Source organism: Narcine bancroftii, chromosome 1 (assembly GCF_036971445.1).
Source record: "Narcine bancroftii isolate sNarBan1 chromosome 1, sNarBan1.hap1, whole genome shotgun sequence".
Taxonomy (NCBI): domain Eukaryota; kingdom Metazoa; phylum Chordata; class Chondrichthyes; order Torpediniformes; family Narcinidae; genus Narcine; species Narcine bancroftii.
The window spans coordinates 422,131,411-422,154,095 of NC_091469.1; the positions used below are offsets into that span (position 1 = coordinate 422,131,411).

Below are 22,685 nucleotides of genomic sequence, written 5' to 3' on the forward strand. Positions count from 1 at the left end.
AGAAAGGAGAGGGTTCAGAGAAGATTCACAGGGATGATTCTGGGAATGAAAGGGTTGTCATATGAGGAACATTTGACAGCTCTTGGCCTGTACTCATTGGAATTGAGGTGAATGAGGGAGGATCTCATTGAAACTTTTCAAATGCTGAAAAGCATGGGCAGAGTAGATGTTTAAAAGTTGTTTCCCATGATGGGGGACTCTTGGTCAAAAGGGCATGTTCAGAATTTAAGGGCATCTGCTTAGAACAGAGATGAGGAGGAATTTATTTATCCAGACGGGGTAACTCTGTGGAATTTGTTGCCACAAACAGTTTTGGAGGCTATTATTGAGTGTATTAAAATCAGAGATTAATGGGTTTTTGATTAGCCAGGGCATCAGTTATGTGGAGAAGGTCAGGCAGTGGAGCTGTGAGAAAATGGATCTATTCATAATTAATTGGAAGGGTACACATTCAATGGCTGAATAGCTATTCCTGCCCCTGTCTCTTATGGTCTCTCCATTTTCTGTCTGGCAAAATGTATATCAGTAATTTAAAATGGCACTCTATTTTATGCAAGTTTTCTGCCTATTCTGCCTGTCCCTTTGAAAATGTCATCGATCTGTGCCATCCCCTTCAATTTCTCTGCTAATGCTGTCCTTTATCATGGTTTGTGTTTCACCATATTAACTGTTTAATTTTTCACTGAATTATTTATTGAGCATCTCTTCTTTACCACCTCCTTTTTACTTCTTCCCTTTTTTCTACTCACCTTCACTTTTCTCATCTGTTTTTCCTTTTGATATCTCCTCTGCTTTCATGGCAATATTTTTATAATTATGAGCGAATGTTTGAATATCATTGTGAATGTTCCTTAACATAGAAAAAAATAGTCCACAAAACCCATGCCACTAATGAAATCATAATTACAATCCATTAAACTATTGTCAGTTGGCATTATGCATTTGCAATACTGCTTAGGTATTCTCAGATTACATATCAGTTTTACCCTTCCATCAGCCCAAGAAGTTTGATTTTTCCTGTGCATGATTAGAGGCTTTTTCCATTAAGGGTGAGTGAGATACAAATGAGGATGTGGGTTAAGGGGAATGAGGGGGTACTTCTTCTCTCAGAGAGTGGTGGGAGTGTAGAATGACCTTCCAACTGAAGTGGTAGTTGCAGACTCAATTTTTAACATTTAGGAGAAATTTGGACAGGTATATGGATGGGAGAGATATGACGGGCTATGGATTGAGTGCAGGTCATTGGGACTAAGCAAGAAAAAGATGTTCAGCACAGACTATAGGGAACAAAAATGGCCTGTTTCTATGCTGTAATTGAAGACAAGTAAATTATTATTTTTTTAACATTAAAAAAAAACAGATATTCAATAAAACCAAAACAAGTACAAATGCGGTAGAAAGAAAAAAAAACATTTTTATCCCTCCCATCCTCCCTCTCTCCCCACCCATCAACCCTACCCTAAGTATTAAAAAAAAGAAAGGAAGGAAAAAAGAAACTAGGAGAATGCCAAAAAGAAATATGATTCTCAATACAAACGATGATGGGGTTAAGGGTTACTAACAGGATGGGCTTTCAAGAGTCCTTCACATTTTCAAACCAGCATACTGTAAATATGGTCTCCATATTTTCAAGAAAAAATTAAATTTAGTAATGGTTATAGTAATTGGCTAAAGCCAATCATAAAAATTCAATTTGATACACAGTTAATCTTTGTTTAGAACGAACCACTTTAATATTGCTCAACAAAAATAGAATCGGATCCTGTGGGAATTTAACTCTTAATTTTTTCTCAAAATTTTTTTTTAACCTCTAACCAAAAAGCTTTTACTTTAGAACACTCCCAAGTAGAAGTGAAAAACAAACCAACTTCCTGATCACATCTAAAACATAAATCTGATAATGCTAGATTCAATTTTTTAAAATATGAGGTGTTATATATAATTGATGTAGAAAGTCTATATCTAACATTAATAATTTTTCTCATATTTTCCTTACATAATTGCATCCAATCATTTTCATCTATTTGTCTATTTAAATAAACCTCCCATCTTAATCTTGATTTATGAATTCCTAACTTGGGAGCAGCTTTTGAAGTAATTTATACATCTCTGAAATAAACTTATTTGTACCACCCTTGCTTATCAATAATTCTTATTCATTCTGGCTAGGTAATATCAAATTATGGCCTAACTTGTCAAACAAGAAAGTCTTAACCTGATAATAACAAAAGAATGCACTATTTGGGACATTAAATTTTTCCTTCATTCATTGAAAAGTAATACATTTACCAGCTCCAAAACAATCCTCTACACTCTTAATCCCCATTTGAATCCAAATCCTCAAAAATTAATTATTCATAGAAAAAGGAAGGTCTATTTTGATACAAAGGCATTTTTCGAGAGGTCAAACCTTTTCCACCTATTTCACAATTAATTTTATTCCATAATTCAATCAAATGTCTCAGAAAAGATGTATCTCTAATTCCTGTTAACAATTTTAAATTCTATTTATAAATAAAATCCTGCATAGGATCAGAATCTTCTCCTATTTTACTCGATTCTATTTTAACCCAAGCTGAGGATTTATCAAAATTAAACATTTCATTAATAAATTTCAATTGAGCTGCTCTATAAAAATTCTTAAAATGGCGAGGTTGCAAATCTCCTAATTTGTGAGTTGTTTTTCAGAGCAAATGTGCAGATTTCTTTCATGCTTTACTGCAGAACTTTCAGCTCTGGTAGCTAAAGCATTAAGAATTGTGCAATACAGTGTATTGAAATACCACATATTTTTTTACACCAAGGTCATTTTATTAGTAACTTAAAAAACACAATGAGAATATTTTGTGGAGCAAATGTTTTATTCATTTGTTTCCTTGGAAATACAGTATGTACAGAGTGTTCCCTTCCTGAAAGCAACAGTTGTGATTGTAGTGTGACCTGTAAAAATGGATTGTATATTGTATTAACGCTGTAGAATAAATATTTTGGTAAATCTGATTGTTCTTTTAAACACTAATGGGTGGTCAGCTATATCCTCTCTCAGTGATATCTTGTTTCCTGAATATGAATCCAGAAGGACTCAAAATAAACAGTTGAATGAGATGATGCTTCTCAATATACCAGTAAGAGGTCAATCAGTTAAGATATGTTAACAGTTGATGGAATTTGAATGGCATGTCTGGGTTGAGGATTTGGATGTACACTTTCGTAATTCTTATCACTAGGGCATCTTTTTGTATAATTAAGCAGCAATATGATCACAAAGTACTAAAATTTTTAATTTAGAGCACTTTTAAACAACCTTTTTCCTGGAGTTTGGCATGTTTTCACCAGGAGATAAAAATGCAATTAGAGTAAAACTCTCTCAGAAATAACGTGCAAAAGGAAAGCATTAATGAACTGATAGTCAAGGGAAATTTTGAACCAAGTTAATTTAATTTTAATGCTTAATTCTTTAATTTTCAGTTTAGGGTTACAGCAAAGTTACAGACCATATTGGTCCACCAATTAACCTATAAACTGCAAAAATGTATGCAGGGTGGGTGGAAACCAGAGTACCCAAGGAAACCCACGCAGATCACGGGAAGAATGAACAAACTCCTTACAGACAGCATTAAATTCAAACCCACGTCACTGGCATTGTAATATCTACTCTAATCATGTTCCCCTTGTGCTAATGAAATTAGTGACATGTAAATTTCTATGCTATATTGTATTCACCAAAAAAATCTTTTTTTTTTAACTTCCTTTGTATTTCAACAATGTATTTTTCCCAAAAGAACAGTAAAAGGTAGAAGTATTCAACAGATCAGAGATTATTTGTGGAAAGGGAAATAATTTTAGATTGAAGGCCATGCTTCAGAATGGAAAATAAGATAAAACAAGCTCGTCAAAAAATATCTTTTAGGTGAACTACAGTGTTGACCAAGCTAGTCCCAGTTTTCTGTGTTTTGTCTATACCCCTGTAAAACTTTCCCTTTCATGTATCCATCTAAATGTCTTGCATGTTAAAGTTGTACCCTCCTCTACCAATTCTCTTATAGATCACTCCATGTAAGCATCATTCTCTCTGCAGATAAAAATATCTTCTTCACCACCACCTTGACTACCTGTGGCACAACTTTCATGGACTATGCACCTGTACCCCTAAGTGTCTCTGTTCTACAACTCTCCAAAGCATTGATGGAAAGTGTTAATGATTAATTACTGTGCAAGTCCTGCCCTAGTTTAAACCACTAAGGTTTAAAATCTCATGCTTGTCTGAGTTCATATTAAGTTGCAGAGAACTGGAAAGAGATGGATCAATCAAAGGAAATATTGGAGATTGGTTGCCAGGGTTGTTTTGGAATAAGTAGCATGAATATTTGAGTCAAATTCATTAATGATGGGAACACAGAACTGGAGTGGGTTGAAGTTTTTAAGATAGGATCAGAAAAAAGTAAGGGGGGAGGGGAACATCCTACTCTCATCCTGACCTTTCTGCTGTACCTTTCTTCACTATTTAAGAGGACCAATAAAATTTGAGGAGCAATACCACCTCACCTATCTTGTCACGTTACATCCTTTAGGTCCAGCCTGCTGATGCATCCTAATACCTTAAGATCAGCAACACCACAGAGAACCCTATCAGAGATATTCCTTATTTTTAACCCATCCCTCCATTACCTTCCTTACTGCAAACAATTAAGTTGCTTTCTCTCCTTCCCAGTTCTGATAAAGGGTCTTTGACCTGAAATTTTTTTATTATTTTTTTCTTTCCACACATGCTGCCAGATCTGCCTAGTGTTACCAGTATTTTCTATTCTCATAACATATTTTCAGCAACTTTTTTTTTCTTTTCTCAAGGGGGGGGGGGAATGCCACTGTAACACTAAAAATAACAAAGAATAAAGAGGAACCTTTTTGAAAGTTAATATTAGTGTTAATGGAGGGAGAGGGTCAGAGCATGCATGTGAATGGCAGTAAGCATGGATCTTTGAATGTGATGAAAAGATAGCACTGTATTCACCCCTTTCCAACTCTCCCTTTCACCTTGTTAGTTCTGCTAATGTTTGCTATCTTCATCTCATTATTTAGACACATAGACAAAAACAATTGGTAGGAAAATACGTGCCTTGATTGGGGTGATCAGTTTTTTTGTTGGAAGGTCATTTCACGAAAAGGTATGGAGACTAAAACCTGAGGTGAAGAAAGGATTACAATCAATCGGCAGGAAGGAGACAAGTTAGTTTGCACACATCAGGTGACCTTGTTCACATATTTGTATTTTCTTCTGAAAGACAGTGGTGATTCGTAGGAAATTAGGACAGCTATTGTTTCACCTGGCCTTGAAACTAAATCTGCTCATTGATTTGAAGAAATAAAGATTAATGCTAGTCACTCTGCAGGATAGCTACAATGTATTTTGTGATGAAATGACATGAAATAGTTGCTCGGGAGCTATTTGATCTCTAATTGTTATACGGAAGGGAAGGCATCGTTTGTCAAGCACTCAACAGTCTGCATTTATAAGCTTAACGGAGCAATCAAATTGGATTATGCTTCTATTATAAACTTTATTTTATGCTGTACTCTTAACTAATGAATTTTGCATATATCAATTATGAAATGATTTTTAATGTTTGGTTCAGTTATATTAACTGTCTTGTGGATTTTGTTTTCAAATTATGTGCTTTGTTTATGTAACTCTGCTTGAAAGGTGAAACTCTTTAGTTTCTGATCCAGCAGCTCATACTACTTCACTGGAAGTAGTGAGCAGATTGATTGTGTGGAATTGAGAATAAAGGATTTGATATTTAGGTTTTGAAATGCTTAGAAGATGCAGAAAATTGTATGGTCATTTACCAAAATATATCTGCTACAAACATAACATAGAATCCTGTACAACAGAAGAACTGAATTGCTGGATTGGCATTTGGATAGAAACATTTTGACATGTTTTAGCTTACGTTAGAAGAAAAATGAATCTGCATTACATGATTTTTTTTTCTGGAGGATTTAACTATTTGCAATTAAGCATAAAGAAAAGCAACTTGATTCTTGAAATGACTCCCAGCATACTTTGTGGTGGGTGAAGCTGAATCCAAGAAAGAAAGCTTGATTTCCTGATTCCGGTGCTTGCTTGTGGAGAACAGACTGATGTTGAGGAAAGTTCCCCTGTGGTTTTAACATTGTCGGAACATGTTTAGCATGTAAAATGAACAAATCTTCTCCAAGATTTAAACGAGGTTGAAATAAACGCAAGGCTTGGTTAAATGAAGGGGGATTAACTGTGCAAATTGGGCAAACACTTCTCTTACTGAACAATAGGTTTTATTGAGGATTTAGCAACCCTTGAAAGTATTGATTACTTATCCTCTAGTTGGAACAAAAATGACAGAGCATGTGCTAATGTTTATTTAACCTGTATGCCAGGCCATGAACCATAATGTCTTAACTATTTAATATTCATTTTAGTGCTTTGCTATAGATGTTTTAAGACCTGACTTTAAATGCAAACAAAAGTGTCTGTTCCATTGGAAATAGATGTCATTTTGTGATGTGCACTTTAATATGTGTGACCAGAGAATACAACCCTAAAATCTTGTATAATTGAGATCTAGAGACAAACTTCATTAGATTTTTACTCTTTTAAAGTTTTGTTTCTAACAATTGTTAATGTTACATGAAATTACTGGTTACTAAATTATTCATGATAAAATTATTTTCCGTCAATTTTTTGGCTTACGGCTCTCTCACAGTATTGAAACTGATCCCATTAAAGACATGAATTATATTCTTTGATATCTTATCATATTTTATACGTTTCAACACGGTTGATACACCAGATTTTTCCAATGCCTTTGAATGGTACTGCTCTCACCTATCTATGAAATCATGGCTTGAATATTTTCTTAATTAGCTAACATAGACATAATTGGCCATATGAAATAGTCATGGGGTTAATAGCAGAGAAATTAATCCTTCATCCTATTGTGTCAATGTTGACCATTTGGCCTGTCTATACAAAATCCATTTGCCCAGATTAGGTCTGTATTTTCTGTTTTATCTATTCAGATGCATATATCAATGTCTCTTGGTCAAAACAATTATATCCAATTACACCAACCACCATTTGCATTTTGTTTAAAAATAAATTTTCCCCTCGGGTCTCCTTTAAAACTCCTTCTTACTCTTTAGCTTTGCTTTTTTTATATATCCATACTTTAGGAAGTAGATTCTGATTGTAAACCTTATCTATGGCTCTCATAATTTTATATACCTTCTATCAGGTTCATTCTCTAGCCTGTCTTGCATCTTTGCTTTATGGTTTCTTAAGTGTCCAAGATACAATTGAACCTTTTAATTTATCCTCTTTTACACCTTTACTGCCTCCATTTATGTTTTATGTAGGCAATCTGAGAAATCAACATTTTTGTTTCCATTTGTTTTATAATGCAAATTTTACTTTTTATCAGATATTGCATTTAATCTGGTAAACAATCTGCTGCAATGTAAACTAATTAATCTTGAGTAATGAAGATAAATGTAAGAAGATGGGAAGAATTCTTCATGAAACATTGTTTTAAGATGTACTTTTTTTTCTTTATAGTTCAACGATCCCCTCCAATTCCTGCACAGGAACTAAATCAAGTTCTGAAAGCTGGGTATTTGGAAAAGCGACGAAAAGGTAAATTGTTTTGAAGTAGTTTCTGTATGTGATGAGATCAAAGCTATGTGTATTAATTACAAATATACATTCTTGATGATATTATTTATGGTTTTGAACATAGAACAGTACAGGCCCTTACAGATACCTAAAAAAAATTAAACCCTACCTACCTCATAATTCTCTCTTTCTTTCATCCATATGCTTGTTTAAGAGTCTCTTAAATGCTTCTATTGCTGAAGCCTCCACCACCAGTTCTGGCAATGCATTCCAAGCACCCACAAATCACTGTATAAAAAAAGTACTCCTGATGTCTCACCTAAACCTTTCTCCCTTCACTTCTGGTGTTTGCTTCTGCCATCCTGGGAAAAAAGTGCTGGCTTTCTACCTTATGCCCCTCATAATGTTGTAGACCTCTATTAAGTCATTTCTCATCCTTTTTTGCTCCAAAGAGAAAAGCCCTAGCTCTGCTAAATTTGACTCATGAGACATATTTTCAATTTGGATAACAACTTGGTAAATACCCTTTACATAGCTTCCACATCCTTTTAAATGTCCTTGGTTCGATCCTGGGTTTCGGCACCACAAAATATAGATGACACTTTGAAATTAGGATATTTTAGAATAGTATCATCTTTGAAAAGCATGAGCTACAATATTCTGAATTTTGATCACTTTAATCCAATAAATCCAACTCTGTGGCTGCTGTTTTATGTAGCTTTAATTCATTGATAAAACAACTAGAACTTAATATAACATTCTGTGTGGTCTAAGTTTTATAGAGCTGCAACATTACTTCTTGATTGTTGAACTTAATCCCCTGACTAATGAAGCCCAGTGCTAGGATGCCCAAAACAGAGCAATCACACCATCGTCGGGAGTGGGACTTGAGCCATCAATCAACTGATCCAGTCACATGTGTGTGAGATGGCTCGCAAGAGTTCCCTCAGAACCAAGGACATTGTAAATACTATAAATAGTTCTCTAATTGTAAATAAAAGGGTTCATTCTTTGGATTTGGGAAAACACTAGGGTTGGTCATTTCTCTCTGGATCTAACGAGGTGGAAGCTGGTATTCCACACAATGTGTACACAGCACAAACATGTAGCATATTTACAACATTTTGGCAATGAAGTGACAATGTCAATCACAATGGAACAGCTGCAGGCTGTCCTCAAGCAACAGCAGAAGAACTTTGAAGAAATATAAGCAAAACTAATTGACCAGCTGGCAGAGAAAACATCCAGCCATTGTAGAAGCTGAGCATGAAGTTAATTCAAATTTGGCTGATGTTTTAATGAGCTCTATCACTGAGTTCTCATTTGATCCAGAGTCAAGCACATTTGAAACTTGATTCAAAAAGTATGAAGACTTATTTGCAGTTAACTTTTCCAAGTTCAATGATGCATGGAAAATTAGGCTGTTGTTGTTACACAAACTTCATTCTGCCAAATCTTCGCCGTGAGCTCAGCTTCAGGGAAACATTAACATCTTGGCAGAGATATTCAGTAAACAAACATCACTTTTCAACATTCAGTATTAATGCCTTAAAATTACTAAGAAAGCTACTGAAGATTTTGTGACATATGTGGGTATGGTGAATTGACAGTGCGAGCGTTTTAAATTCCCTACACTAACTGAAGACCAGTTTAACTTCTAGTCTTTGTAGCGGGAATGCACTCCCACCAAGATGCCAACCTTAGAATGTGTTTGCCTGTGAAGATTGAGCAGGAGTCAGATGTGACTTCAAAGATTGACAGCCGAATGCCAACACTTCATTAATCTACAACACAATAGCAAAATGGTGGAAGCAGCACACCCATTTTCAAGCGGTTGTGTCCAGTCAAGTCAGCAAACCCCACTGGACAAAACAAAAGTGTTACCTGACCAGCCAAGATGCCCAGTGAGTGGCACTACTCTTGTGACTGCCCGTATAGACATTGACGCTGCAGTAAATGCAAGGCCCTCAGCCATAAAGTAGAATGCTGTAGAGCTGGAAGACAGAAAACACCTGATAAGTTCGCTTCACCCTCAAAAATGAAACCTATCACAGTGACTTTCAAGGTGGCTAACACCAAATATAGGAAACGTGAAAGTGCACATTAACGATATCCCAGTGAGTCTTCAAATTGATACAGGAACATAGGAACGTAGGAAGTAGGAACAGGAGTAGGCCAAAAATGGCCAATTGAGCCTGCTCCGCCATTTAATAAGATCATGGCTGATCTAATTTATGACCTAACTTCACCTACCTGCCTTCTCCCCATATCCTCTAATTCCTCTATCGTGTAAAAATTTATTTAACTGAATTTTAAATATGTTTAATGAAGCAGCCTCAACCACTTCCCTGGTTAGAGAATTCCAAACATTCACTACTCTCTGGGAAAAACTATTTTTCCTCATCTCTGTCCCAAATCTACTCCCCCGAATCTTGAGACTGTGTCCTCTCATTTTAGTTTCCCCGGCCAGCTCAAAAAACCTTTCTACATCTATCCTATCCGTACCCTTCATAATCCTATATGTTTCTATAAGATCTCCTCTCATTCTTCTGAACTCGAGCGAATACAATCCTAGACGATTTAATCTTTCATTATAAATCAACCCCTTCATCCCAGGAATCAACCTAGTAAACCTCCTCTGGACCGTCTCCAAAGTCAGTATATCCTTCCTCAAATATGGAGACCAGAACTGGACACAGTACTCCAGGTGTGGTCTCACCAGTTGCAACATTACCTCCCTACTCCTGAATTCAATTCCTCTAGTGATGAAGGCCAACATTCCTTTTGCCTTCTTAATAACCTGCTGCACCCACAACCTAACTTTTTGCGATTCATGCACAAGCACTCCCAAGTCCCTCTGCACAACAGCATGCTGTAGTTTTTCACCCTTTAAATAATATTCAGCTCTTTTATTTTTCTTGCCAAAGTGGATAATCTCACACTTACTAACATTGTACTCCATCTGCCAGACCTTTGCCCACTCATCCAGCTTAACTATATCCCTCTGCAGACTCTCCACATCCTCATTATAATTTGCTCTTCCACTCAATTTGGTGTCATCCACAAACTTGGCTACACCACATTTTGTCCCCTCCTCCAAGTCATCAATGTAAATGATGAACAGTTGTGGGCCTAACCCCGACCCCTGCGGCACTCCACTTACCGCTCTCTGCCAACCTGAAAAACTCCCATTTATCCCGACTCTCTGCCTCCTGTCAGACAACCAGTTTTCAATCCAGGCCAATATACTTCCCCGGACTCCACTTTCCTGTAACTTACTGATAAGTCTCTTGTGCAGCACTAAGTCTCTTGTGTGGCACATAAGTCTCTGACATTACCCTAATGTCAAAGAAAACATGGAAGCTGCTCAGTCAGCCAGAGGTGACTCCAACTGAAAACGCGGCACGGAACATTTCTGGTGCGATCCTGGAGTTGTTAGGTTCATTTGACTGTTCCGTCAGCTTAAACGGCGCAGAAGAAAATAGAACATGTTATCTGGTAAAATGTCCTAACCTCAATCTCATGGGTGTCGACTGGATCAAAAGGTTGAACCATCTGGACTGGCCACAACAATATTTGCCACAAATTGCAAGTGGCACATACCCCACAAGGGGAAAATACCCCACAAAATTTGCTGGTACAGCTAAAGCAATGGTATTTTCTGAAGGCCTCGGATGGTGCACTAAAATGAAGGTAAATCTCTGTCTTCTGCCAAACATGAAATCGACTTTCAACCCAAAACGACCTGTCCCATATGCAGCAGTGCAAGAAGTGAAGCAAGAATTTGAAGGAGTAATTGAAGAGGTCACCAACTCATCACGGGCTACAGCTATCATGGTGAAAAAAATCGAATGGCTCCATACATCTGTGCTGATTTATCAACTTGCCTGAATGCAGCATTGGATACCCATCAATACCCACTGCCATTGCCTGATGATCTCTTTGCTAAGCTGAATGGTGGCAAATGCTTTGCAAAGATCGACTTAGCAGGGGCTTATCTACTGGTGAAGGTTGATGACGAATCCAAAGTATTGCTAACGATCAATTCGTACCATGAACTCTTCTGATACACATGTATCACATTCAGAGTGAAGACTGCTCCAGCTATCTTTCAACAGATCATAGACACAATGCCGAATGATGTTCCGGAAGTTGCAGTGTAATGGGAGCACTCGCTCAAAAATTGTTTGATCATCTTGAGTGCATCTATAAAGATGCAAATTATTCATGAAGTCAGTGAAATATCTTGATTTCATCCTTGACAAATATGGACGACGGCTAGATCCATAAAACACTGATGCTATCAAGCGCATGCCTGCACCCACAGATGTGACCACGCTACTTTCATTCGTGGGTCTTATCAGTCACTACAATTTATTTCTGCCGGAGATGCATAAACTCTATGATCCACTCAACAAGCTCCTTACCATGGATAGCAAATGGAAATGGGCATCAAAATGACGAGTCGTTGAATTTAGTTCAGTCGATGCTAAACTCAAATCTTCTTTTGACACACTACAATCCAATCTTGGAGACTCTTATAGCTTCAGATGCATCACTGTCTGGGGTGGGTGCAGTCATTTCTCACATATTTCCAGATGAGAATCAAAAGGCCATAACACATGCAGCACTTTCTTTAACAGCAGCAGAGCGTAACTATGGACAAATTGAAAAGGAAGCTCTAGCAATAATTTTTGAGGTGAAGAAATTCCACACAATACTCTATGAATGGCAATTCACTCTTCTGGCAGATCACAAGCTACTCCTAGCTGTATTTGGTTCAAAGAAAGGAATTCCAATTTACAAGGCAAACCATCTGCAAAGATGGGCAACCAGGCTAGTTGGGTATGACTTCAAAATTAAATACCCGCCGACTACAAGCATCAGGCAAGCCGATGCATTGTCACAACATATTAGTGAGCAAGCAGGAAACAGAAACAGCAGGAGATTTTTTTATTTAATAGTCACAATAATTCAAAACTACACGCTTTACATTCATATATATAGTGACATTTTCCATGTTTCCATGTTTTTCCTCATCCCTCCCCCAAAGATTAACCACCAGAAAAGGTTAATTATCCAATTTTTATTAACTCGATAAATAATATTATATTCTGTAACATACATTACACTATCCCTTTAAGAGTTGGAAGTTTGAGTCTGGCAATCACCAATGAACTTTATATATGGTTCCCAGATTTTTTTTAAATTGTCCAAAATTATCTCTTAAATTATAGGTAATTTTTTCTAATGGAATACAGCTATCTAATTCTATATACTAACACTATATTTTGAAAGATGCTTCCATTTTCCAAGTTGTCGCAATGCATTTTTTTTGCTGCTGCTAAAACAATCATAATAAATTGTTTTTGAGATCTATCCAATTTTAATTGTAAGTCTTTATCATTTATATTACTTAATAGAAAAATATTTGGATTTCTCGGTATTTTGTTTTTTGTTATTTGGTTTAATATTAGATTCAATTCATCCCAGAAAAATTTTACTTTCTCAGATGTCCAAGTTGAATGTAGTATTGTACCAATTTCTTGTTTAGAATGGAAGCATTTATCTGATGTTGTATCCTACGATACAGAGTATTTATTGTATTTATCATAATACCATTATGCTCAACCAAATTAAATCAATGTAGAACAAACAATAGGGAAAAAGTAATGATGGATTTTCTCATTTCTTTGAAGTTTCCAAAAACTGACACCATTTGAGCAAGAAACATGACAGTTCAGACTGTATCTTCATCTGAAGCTAAGGTTTTCCAGTTGTACATCACGTCTGAGAAAGTCTAGCAGATAGCTGGATCTTTTAGGTACCTTCATCAACATATAGATGAGAAGAATGGCAGATATTCTGAAACTGCCATCAGTTGGCAATCAAAAGAACCAAAGTTCCTCAATAAAAAAGCAGATCAACTTTTAGAAGTTAAATGACCAAAGTTAATGCTCTACTCACTTTACACCTATGACTGTGTGGTTCAGTATGAAAATGACACCATGAAAACTTGGATGAATAGTGCACCAACAACAGCTTTGCACTCAATGTCACCAAAACCAAGGAACTGATTGTTGACTTCAGGAAGGGAAAGCCAGAGGTATTCAATCCAGTGATCATTGTGGGATCAGAGGTGGAGAGGATGAGCAAATTTAAGTTCGTGAGAGTCCTATCTCAGAGGATCTTTCCTGGACCCAACACACTAATGGCATCGTGAAGAAAATGCGTCAGTGCCTCTACTTCCTCAGGAGTTTGCAGAAGTTTGGTATGACACCCTAGCAAATCACTAAAGATTGTGTTAGAAAATGTGCTGACCGGCTGCGTCATGGTCTGGTATGAACGTAAAGCCCTCCAAAAGGTAGTGGACACAGCCCAGGATGTCACAGGTGAAACCCTGCCCAATATTAAGAACATCTACAGGGAACGCTGCCATTGGAGAGCTGCAGTATTATCAAGGATCCACACCACCTCGCACACTTGCTGCTACCATCAGGAAAGAGGTATAGGTTAAGGAAAGCTGCTACCTCTCCACCTTCAGACTCCTCAACAATAAATTCAATCAGACACTCTTATGCACTTTATTGTTTTTTTTAAATTCTCTCTGTATTGCACAGTCAGTTTGTTTACATTTATTATCCGTTTACAGTTCTTCATTTGTTTATATGTTTACGCTGTGCTTTTTTTTGCACTACTAATGGGTAGTAGTTCTGCCTCGCCTGTGGAAAGAAGAATCTCTGGGTTGTATGTGATATCATGTTTGACAAATCTGAAATCTAATGGCAAGTCCAGGATAAGAGCAAAAGCCAATAATTGTTGAAAGAGTGTAGGAATGTGGCAATAAGATAGAAATGGATGGCCCTTCTTTCTCTGTCTTTGATTTAGCTGTGTGGAGGATGCCAACTGATTTGTGGGCTTTGCTTGAATTCAGTCCTGGAGATTTTAACCAAATTATGTGTGAATTTTCCAGCCTCTTATCTGTCCAATTTTTGATGCATAATTTATAAAAAATTTGCTGAGTGAACAAATAAATATTATTTGACTTTATTTGCAACAGCTTCATGTTATTTACTTTTAACTGTGTTCATTGTAGATCCCAGCTTCTTTGGATCAGAGTGGCAGAAACGCTGGTGTGTGCTTAACAACAACATTTTCTATTACTATGGAACAGAAAAAGGTAATATTTCCTCACTGCAAAATAAACTGAAATAGTAGCACGTGGGGTTTATGTTGATTACCAAATAGTCAAAACGATTCTCACACATGGAGTTAATAGTGCTGTTGGATTTGGCATTGCATCTTTAAAATATGCATTACATATTCCTATATCATTCTGTTATTGTTTGATCAATGCAAAGAAATAGAATAAAAACAAAAAAAAAGCTGATATATGTCTACCATGAAGGGAGAGACAAGGTCAGCATTTCAGCTGGATGAGAGAAATGTAGAAAAGAAAATAGATTTTTTAATTGCAGAGAAGAAAATGAGCCAGTGTGATGGAGAGAATAAAGGGATTAGTATTCACAAAAGGGAGGGTGAGCAGCCAGATGTTGTGGTCTAATGAGATGGATAGGAAAGGTGAAGAGCTCCTGCAAGAAGAGTCCAGGGAGTTAGGTTGATGGACAGAACCTCTGGGGTTGTGATCTCAGGATTGCTACTCATGCAACATGCTAGTGAGATCAGAAATAGGAGGATTATGCATCTTAGCACATGTCTGAAGACATGATGCAGGAGGGGGGGGTGCTTCATATTCTGGATCACTGGGCTCTCTTCCATGGAATGTGGGACCTGTTCCGACAGGACACTTTGTATCTGAACTGGAGGGGGACTAATATCCTTGCAAGAAGGTTTGCTGGTGCTTCCGTGGTGGGGGGGGGGGGGAGTGTTTAAACTAGATTTTCAGGGGGGATGAGAATCAGATTGCCAGAGCAAATAATAGACTGGAGGAAAAAAAAGATGGTGAAGATTGCATGTTACATCAGAAGTCAAAGGGTTGCAGCTGAACAGGAGGAGGACTAATATCCTTGCAGGAAAGTTTGCTAGAGCAGCTCTGGATTTGCTGGGGTTGGGAACCACAGTACCAGAGTAGATAGGGGAGTTTAAGTGGACGAAGATGGTGAAGTTGCAGGTAATGCCAGAGATCAAAAAATTGTATGTGATGGCAGGTTTCTCGGGTGCCCCTATTTCAATGTAGAACGAATGTAGGAAAGCAGTCAAGCTTAGAGTGTTGCTTGGCATGTAGAATTATGACATTGTGGCCATCAGTGAAACTGGGTTGCAGGAGGGGCAATTGTTTCAGATAAAATAGAATGTGGGAATGAAAGGGGGGGGGGGGCATTGCTCATCAGGAAAAAAATCACATCTGTACTAAGACAGGATAGACCAGAGGGCTCCACTACTATATCGGTGGAGCTAAGGAACAGGAAAGATATAACCACGCTCATGAGGTTGTATTATAGACCACCCAATAGTCAGTGAGAATTGGAGGAGCAAATCTCTAGAGTGATGGCAGTCAACTACAAGAATCGTAAAGTTGTGACAGTAAGTGATTTTAACTTTCCACATATTGACTGGGACTCCCATACTGTAGAAGTTTGTCATATGTGTTCAGGTAAACTTTCTAAATCAAAATATAGTAGAACCAACTAGACAGAGTGGAATAATGGATTCCCTATTAGGGAATGAGAGAGGACCGGTGACAGAAGTATGTGTAGTGTATCAGATCAATGTTTTAGATGTGGCCAGGAGATGTGTACTTTTTTACATTCTATTACATTTTTGGATAAATTTGGGAACTTTTTTTTAGAACAAGTTGCAGGAATTAAAATTCCACAAAATCCAATGTAATTTTTACTAGGTAATAATGTAGGGTTAAGACTGAAATTGAAATTAACTATATATCAAAAATAATTTGTAAAGATTGCATTAGGAGTACCAACAAAATGTAGAGGAGTAACTTGGAAATCAGACTCTCATCTAGGCATGGAGCAGTGGAATGCAGAAATGCATTGTTGCATTCCTATTGAGAAGATTATTTATAATGTAAGAAATAAATATAGTGTTTTTTTTTTAATTTGGCACTTGTATTTACAAATTGCAGGTATAAATTTATAGATTTTTCCCTAAACTTCGAGAACCTCACTAGCTTCCTTGGAAGAATTAAAAATGGTTAGAACTGTGTGGTGGGCGGTGTCTTCTTGGCAATCAGGTCTGTTTTCTCCCTTTTCTTTATTCCCTTTCTTTTCTTGCTTCTTTCTTCTTTTCACCTTTTTCTTTCTTTTCTTTACTTGAGGATTAATTGTTACGGGGAGGGGGTTGGGGGTTTTGGGGGTTTATACCATCATGTATAATGGATCTGATGTTAATATTTGATTATTGTATTTTGTTATCATTACTTGTATGGATAAAACTTTAAATAAAAAGAAGTATGTGTAGGAGAACATTTTGGGTCCAGAGATCATAGCACTATTAGTTTCAAGTTAATTATGGAGAAGGATGGGTCTGTGCCTCAGAGTGATATTCTAAATTGGAGAAAGGCCAAATTTGAGGAAATGAGAAAGAATGGAGAATGTGTGGATTTTGGAGAAGTGTTTTCTGGAAGGATGTGCTAGGTTAGTGGAAGACTTTCAAAGGTGAAAATTTGAGAGTACAGAGTTTGTTTGTTCCTGTTAGGATTAAAGGCAAGGTTAGAAGGCATATTGGGGATGTGGTTCGGAAGAAGAGAGAATTGTATAGCAGGTATAGGCAACACGGAGCAAATGAGGTACTTGAGGAGTATAAAAAATACAGAGAAAGATTAAAGAGGAGGAGGTGCTTGCTGTCTTAAAGCAAAACATGGTGGAATAATCCTCAGGGCCTGACAAAATATTCCCTCAGACCTTGAGGGAGACTAATGCAGAAATTTCAGGGCTCTGGCAGAAATACTTAAAATTTCCTTAGCCATATTCTCAGGTGTGGTGTTGGAGAATTGGAAGGTAGCTCATGTCATTTCATTGTTTAAAAAAGGTTCCAAAAGAAACCCTGCAAATTATAGACTGGTGAGCCTGATGTCAGTAGTAGGTAAGTTATTGTAAGGTGTTCTAAGAGATTGGATATACAATTATTGGGATAGCAGGGGCAGATTAGGGATAGTCAACATGGCTTTGTGTGTGGTAGGTCGTGTTTAACCAATCTGATAAGTTTTTTTCAAGGAAAAGTTGATGAAGGAAAAGCTGTGGATATTGTTTACATGGACTTTAGTAACACCTTTGACAAGGTTCCACATGCGAGGTTAGTCAGAAGGTTCAGATGCTAGAAATTCTTGGTGAGGTAGTAAAGTGGATTTGACATTGGCTATACGGGAGTAGCCAGAGAATGGCGGTGGATAATTGGTTCTCAGACTGGAGGGCTGTGACTAGAGGTGTGCCTCTGGGATTGATTTTGGGACCATTGTTGTTGTCACATACATAATTCCCTGAAAGTAGAGTCATAGGTAGATAGTGCTATAAGGAGAGCTTTTAGCATATTTACCTTCATAATTCAAAGTATTGAGTAAAGGAGTTGGTAAAATTGTAAAAGTAATTGGTGAGGCCAAATTTGGAGTATTGTGTACAATTTTGGTCACCAAACTACAGGAAAGTTATCAATAAGCACGAAAGAATGCAGAGAAGATTGATGAGAATGTTGCAAGGACTTCAAGAACTGAGTAACAGGAAAAGGTTAAACAGATTAGGACTTTATTCCCTGGAGCGTAGAGGAATGAGGATAGATTTGATATAGTTATTTAAATTTATGAGGAGGATAGACAGAGTAAATGTAGGTAGGCTTTTTCCGCTGATGGTAGGTGAGATACAAAGCTGAGGACATGTTACAGATGAAAGGAGAAAAGCTTAGGTGGAACATTAGGCAGAACTTCTTCACACAGAGAGTGGTGAGAGTGTGGAACATGCTACTAGCTGAAGTGGTGAATGGAGGCTCAGTTTTAATTTTTAAGAAGAACTTGGACAGATACATGGATTGGGGGGTATGGAGGGCTATGGTCAGGGTGCAGGTCAGTAGAACTAGGGAGAATAATAGTTTGGCACAGACTAGAAAGGCCAAAGGGTCTGTTTCTGTATTGTATTGTTCTATGATTTCATGGATATCTGTAGTTGGGTAAAGAGCAAGAGTAGTATCTGGATGACACGGATGCTATTGGTACTGCCTGAGAGAGGGAGGTGAATGAGTATTATTATTTTCTTCTCAACCTGCAGAAATGTGAATATGAGAAGATAAATGAGAGCAAAAAAAAACTGAATTGTGAATTGCAGAATATAGCAGAAATAAATAATTCTTGAAAGTATTTAGCAAATCTGGCACCAAAAGTGGCAAAATGAAATACACTGGCCAGTTCTCATCTAAACAGGAAAAACTGGTTGTCTGAAATCATTTAATTCAATACTGAAATCTGAGCACTACAAATGCCAGTAAAATAAATATAATTTTCTATTCCTCTCATTGATGTTGGTATCGGAAGCCAGAAATCGAGTTAGGAATGTAAATGAAATTTAGAACTGAAGAGACAATAGCAAATTTGCAGTCACTTTTGCAAATTGAACAGAAGTGTTCTGTGAAGCAATCACCCAATCTGTGTTTGGTTTCTCCAATGTAGAGGAGATCAAGGAGTAAGCACCAAGTGTAATAATTAAACTGGAGGAAACACGAGTAAATTGTTGCTTCACCTATAAGGATGCTTGGGTTCCTGAAGTATGTGTCGGGACAAAGTAAAAGGTGAGATGTTGCATCGCTGCAGATGCGTGAGAATGTGCCAAGGAAAGGAGGGTAGAAGAGAAAACCAAGGAGTCATCGAGGGAATAGTCTGTTCAGAATACCTTAAAGGGAAGGAAACAAGATGTGTCTGGTGGTAGCTTCTTGTTGATGGTGAAACAAATTAGAGTCAGAGAGAGTAACCATTGGGCAGATGGTGTTGATGTGAGACGTGGAAACTCATTTATACTGCCTTTTTAATCTTACTTTTTCAATATGTCATGTAATAATACAGAAAATGTAATATTACACAAAATTTCCTTTTGCAGCAACTCAGAAGCGCTGCCATTTTTTTCATTCATTGCTTTAACTCTTTGCAAAATTGAGTGATCTGTAATGCTCATAAATAATTTCTTTATTCAATGTATCTGCAGATAAACAGCAGAAGGGTGATTTTGCCATAGATGGATATATAGTCCAGCTCACTGTTAGCATAAGGAAAGATGCAAAGAAGGACTGCTGTTTTGAACTTACTGCTGCTGATAAACGACTCTATCAGGTTTGACTTTCCTATTCAAATGTATGTAATTAAGCCAGAGGGTCATCTATTAGAACATAGTTCTACTATCTTCCCTGCTCAAGTCCCCTTCCATCATCTTTGGGAAACTCCTCTCTCATCCATGCAGAGTTACCTTTGCTTAAATGTAATACTGAAGCTAGAATCAGATATGTCAAAGTTCAGAGTGAATTCCATCATACCTGGTCACTTCATGGTTCTTTTACTGTAAAGGTCCCTAATCAACCCGGTTCTTTGTACTGAATCCAGAATTTCCTTTTCCCTAGTGGAATCGACCATAAGCTGCTTGAAGGCATTTCCACAAATTCCTTCTCTTGGGATCCTTATTTTCCTAGTCTATCTGCAGATTGAAGCTCCCACGACCAACGTACCTGCCTTTTTTTTTAAACATGCCTTCTCTAATTCCTGTTGTAATTTGCTCCCTTTCTCCTGGTTGCTGTTTTGAGGCCTGAATGTAACTCCCATCAGGGCCTTTTTACCATTGCAGTTTCTCAACTGTACTCACAATGATTCTGCATCCTCTCATCCTATGTCCCTTCTCACTTAGAATTTGATTACATTTTTACCAATAGCCTCCTGCCTTCTCATATTTGTCTCACTGTGTTGCATGAGTTTAAATCTTTATTCATTTCTAAACCTTCTGCTTTTATGTCAGATACTTCAGTAACTCCTCCTGCACTCTCTTTCCCTTTAACATTGTCCATACTTTTCCCATCTGCTGAACCTATCCCTCCCCTACTATTTTATTAAAACCCTATCCACCGTCCTAGTTATGAGAGTTTCCACGAATCTGATCCCTGCACGGTTCAAGTGAAGCCCATCCCATGGGAATAACTCCGTCCGTCCTCAATACTGGTGTCACTGTCCTAAAATTCAAACCAACTTTTCCTTCACCAGGTTTTGAGCCACACATTTAACTCCAATCTTGTCAATCCTGTGCCAATTTGCAGGTGACTTAGGTCGTAATCCAGAGGTTATTACCTTCATGATTCTGCTTTTTTAAATTTAGTCTTAGCTGCTTAAATTCCTTCAGAGCCTCTTTCCTATTTCTTCCTATGTTATTAGTACTCACATGGACCCTGATAATCTTTCCCATCCCACGCTAATTCCTCCACAGATCAGATGAGACATCCCAAACTCAGGCTCTGGGCAAGCAGCACAGCTTTCTGAATTCTCAATCTTTGCTACAAAGAATAGTGCCCATCTCCCTGACTTATTACCTCTGCATTTCTATTCTCTCTCCCCCTCTTGAATGGCTCTCTGAATCAGAATGCCACTCCCATCTCTTGTACAGCCCCTATTCTCGCCCTCACAGTGTAAGAATCTCTGACCAGGTAGATGAGCTCAAGGGTTGAGGCTCTTCAGAATTACCTCTAGGATTTCTCTACCTGCCTCACCAGCAGTCATTCCTTTTGTTCCTTGATCACAGATCAAATCTGAAGCAATTAATCTCACGCATGTGATTGTCCCCTGCAACACAGTGTCCAGGTTACTCCCACTTCTTGATATGACAGTTTGAAGCTCATTTTCCTGGTCATCATCTTTGAGCCTCAGTTCCTCAAGTAGCCAGCATTCACTGCAGAAATGGAACCACAACAAGGTCCGCCAGCTCCCACATCATGCAGCTACATCACCGGGCACCACATCCTTATTTAATTAGTTGTAATTTGGTGTCTTATTAATTGTTATGTTGGCAATTACCTTATTTAATCTTTTATCGTCTCATTATGCAATGAGTGTGTTTCAGTGGTTTAAAGAGGAAGGTTTGAGTGTCTTACCTGGTTTAGCTTGGTGTCAGAACTAAAGATGCTATTCTCCTCAGAATTACTCTAGGACATTTTAGAATGCAAAAGACCCCACAGACTGGTGTTTTCCTAAAATCTAGGGTTCAACATCTATGTTTTACTCTTACTTCAATTTATTGGTTATTTATTGTTCATATGTTGTTTGACAGTGTAGAAAATGAGCTCTCAAATACAGAAAGAATAGTCAGTTTAAGCAACACATGGTGGCTTTGTAACTAAAACAGCATAAGGAGTAAACAATTAAGACTAAGAAGGAGTCTTAAAAAGTAAACTAAGAATTTTGGTAGGTTTGTGAGAAATAGGCTATAGCAATCAAAAGGAATCAGAACAGAAATTGATGCAATCAATTGCAAAGTTCATCTTAAATTACAAGTTCTATGACTGCTTATTGACAATGACATTAAATTGATTTAATTTCCATCATAACCGAATGTTTAATTTGATAATATTATCCAAATAATATGTCCAAAGTATCATTTTTTGATATTTAATAGAAAGTACTAAATACATGAAAGACCCTGCTAGAGAACTTGTGGACATTGTCATCAAGTACCGCGTCAATTCAATTCTAACTCCTGTCAAAGCATTCTCCTCAAAATGATCACGTTGTCAACTCTATTAACGACACAAGTGCACCTATATTGTTGAAGCCTTTTGTGACAGATTTGATAGGTTCCTTTAATGAAAGCACTTGAATTCTCCAGCCCACACCCTCTCTGACTATTCTGTCTTTGATCTCTTACACTATTCCAACAAACCCCCGTGTCATCTTAAATAACAATATCTCATCTAACAAGTATGTTACAGCTTTAATTTTAACATGTCATTGAATTCAGGAATTTCAGATAACCAGCATTTTCAGTTTGTGTCAGAATTTCCAGTTTCTGGTGAAAGATCATCAATCTACAATGATAACTCGGTTTTT

The 22,685-nt window shown here is 37.3% G+C and overlaps 1 protein-coding gene across 2 annotated transcripts in view; it reads left to right on the plus strand.

The window, feature by feature from the left end:
- The window catches only part of skap2 (src kinase associated phosphoprotein 2), a 308,759-nt gene that overhangs the window by 165,228 nt on the left and 120,846 nt on the right, over window positions 1-22,685 (plus strand). For both annotated transcript variants that reach the window (XM_069914125.1, XM_069914126.1), the window contains 3 exons: window positions 7,595-7,672; window positions 14,748-14,831; window positions 19,813-19,937. In XM_069914125.1, the coding sequence (XP_069770226.1) occupies window positions 7,595-7,672; window positions 14,748-14,831; window positions 19,813-19,937 (287 nt within the window). The remainder of the gene's footprint in view (window positions 1-7,594; window positions 7,673-14,747; window positions 14,832-19,812; window positions 19,938-22,685) is intronic.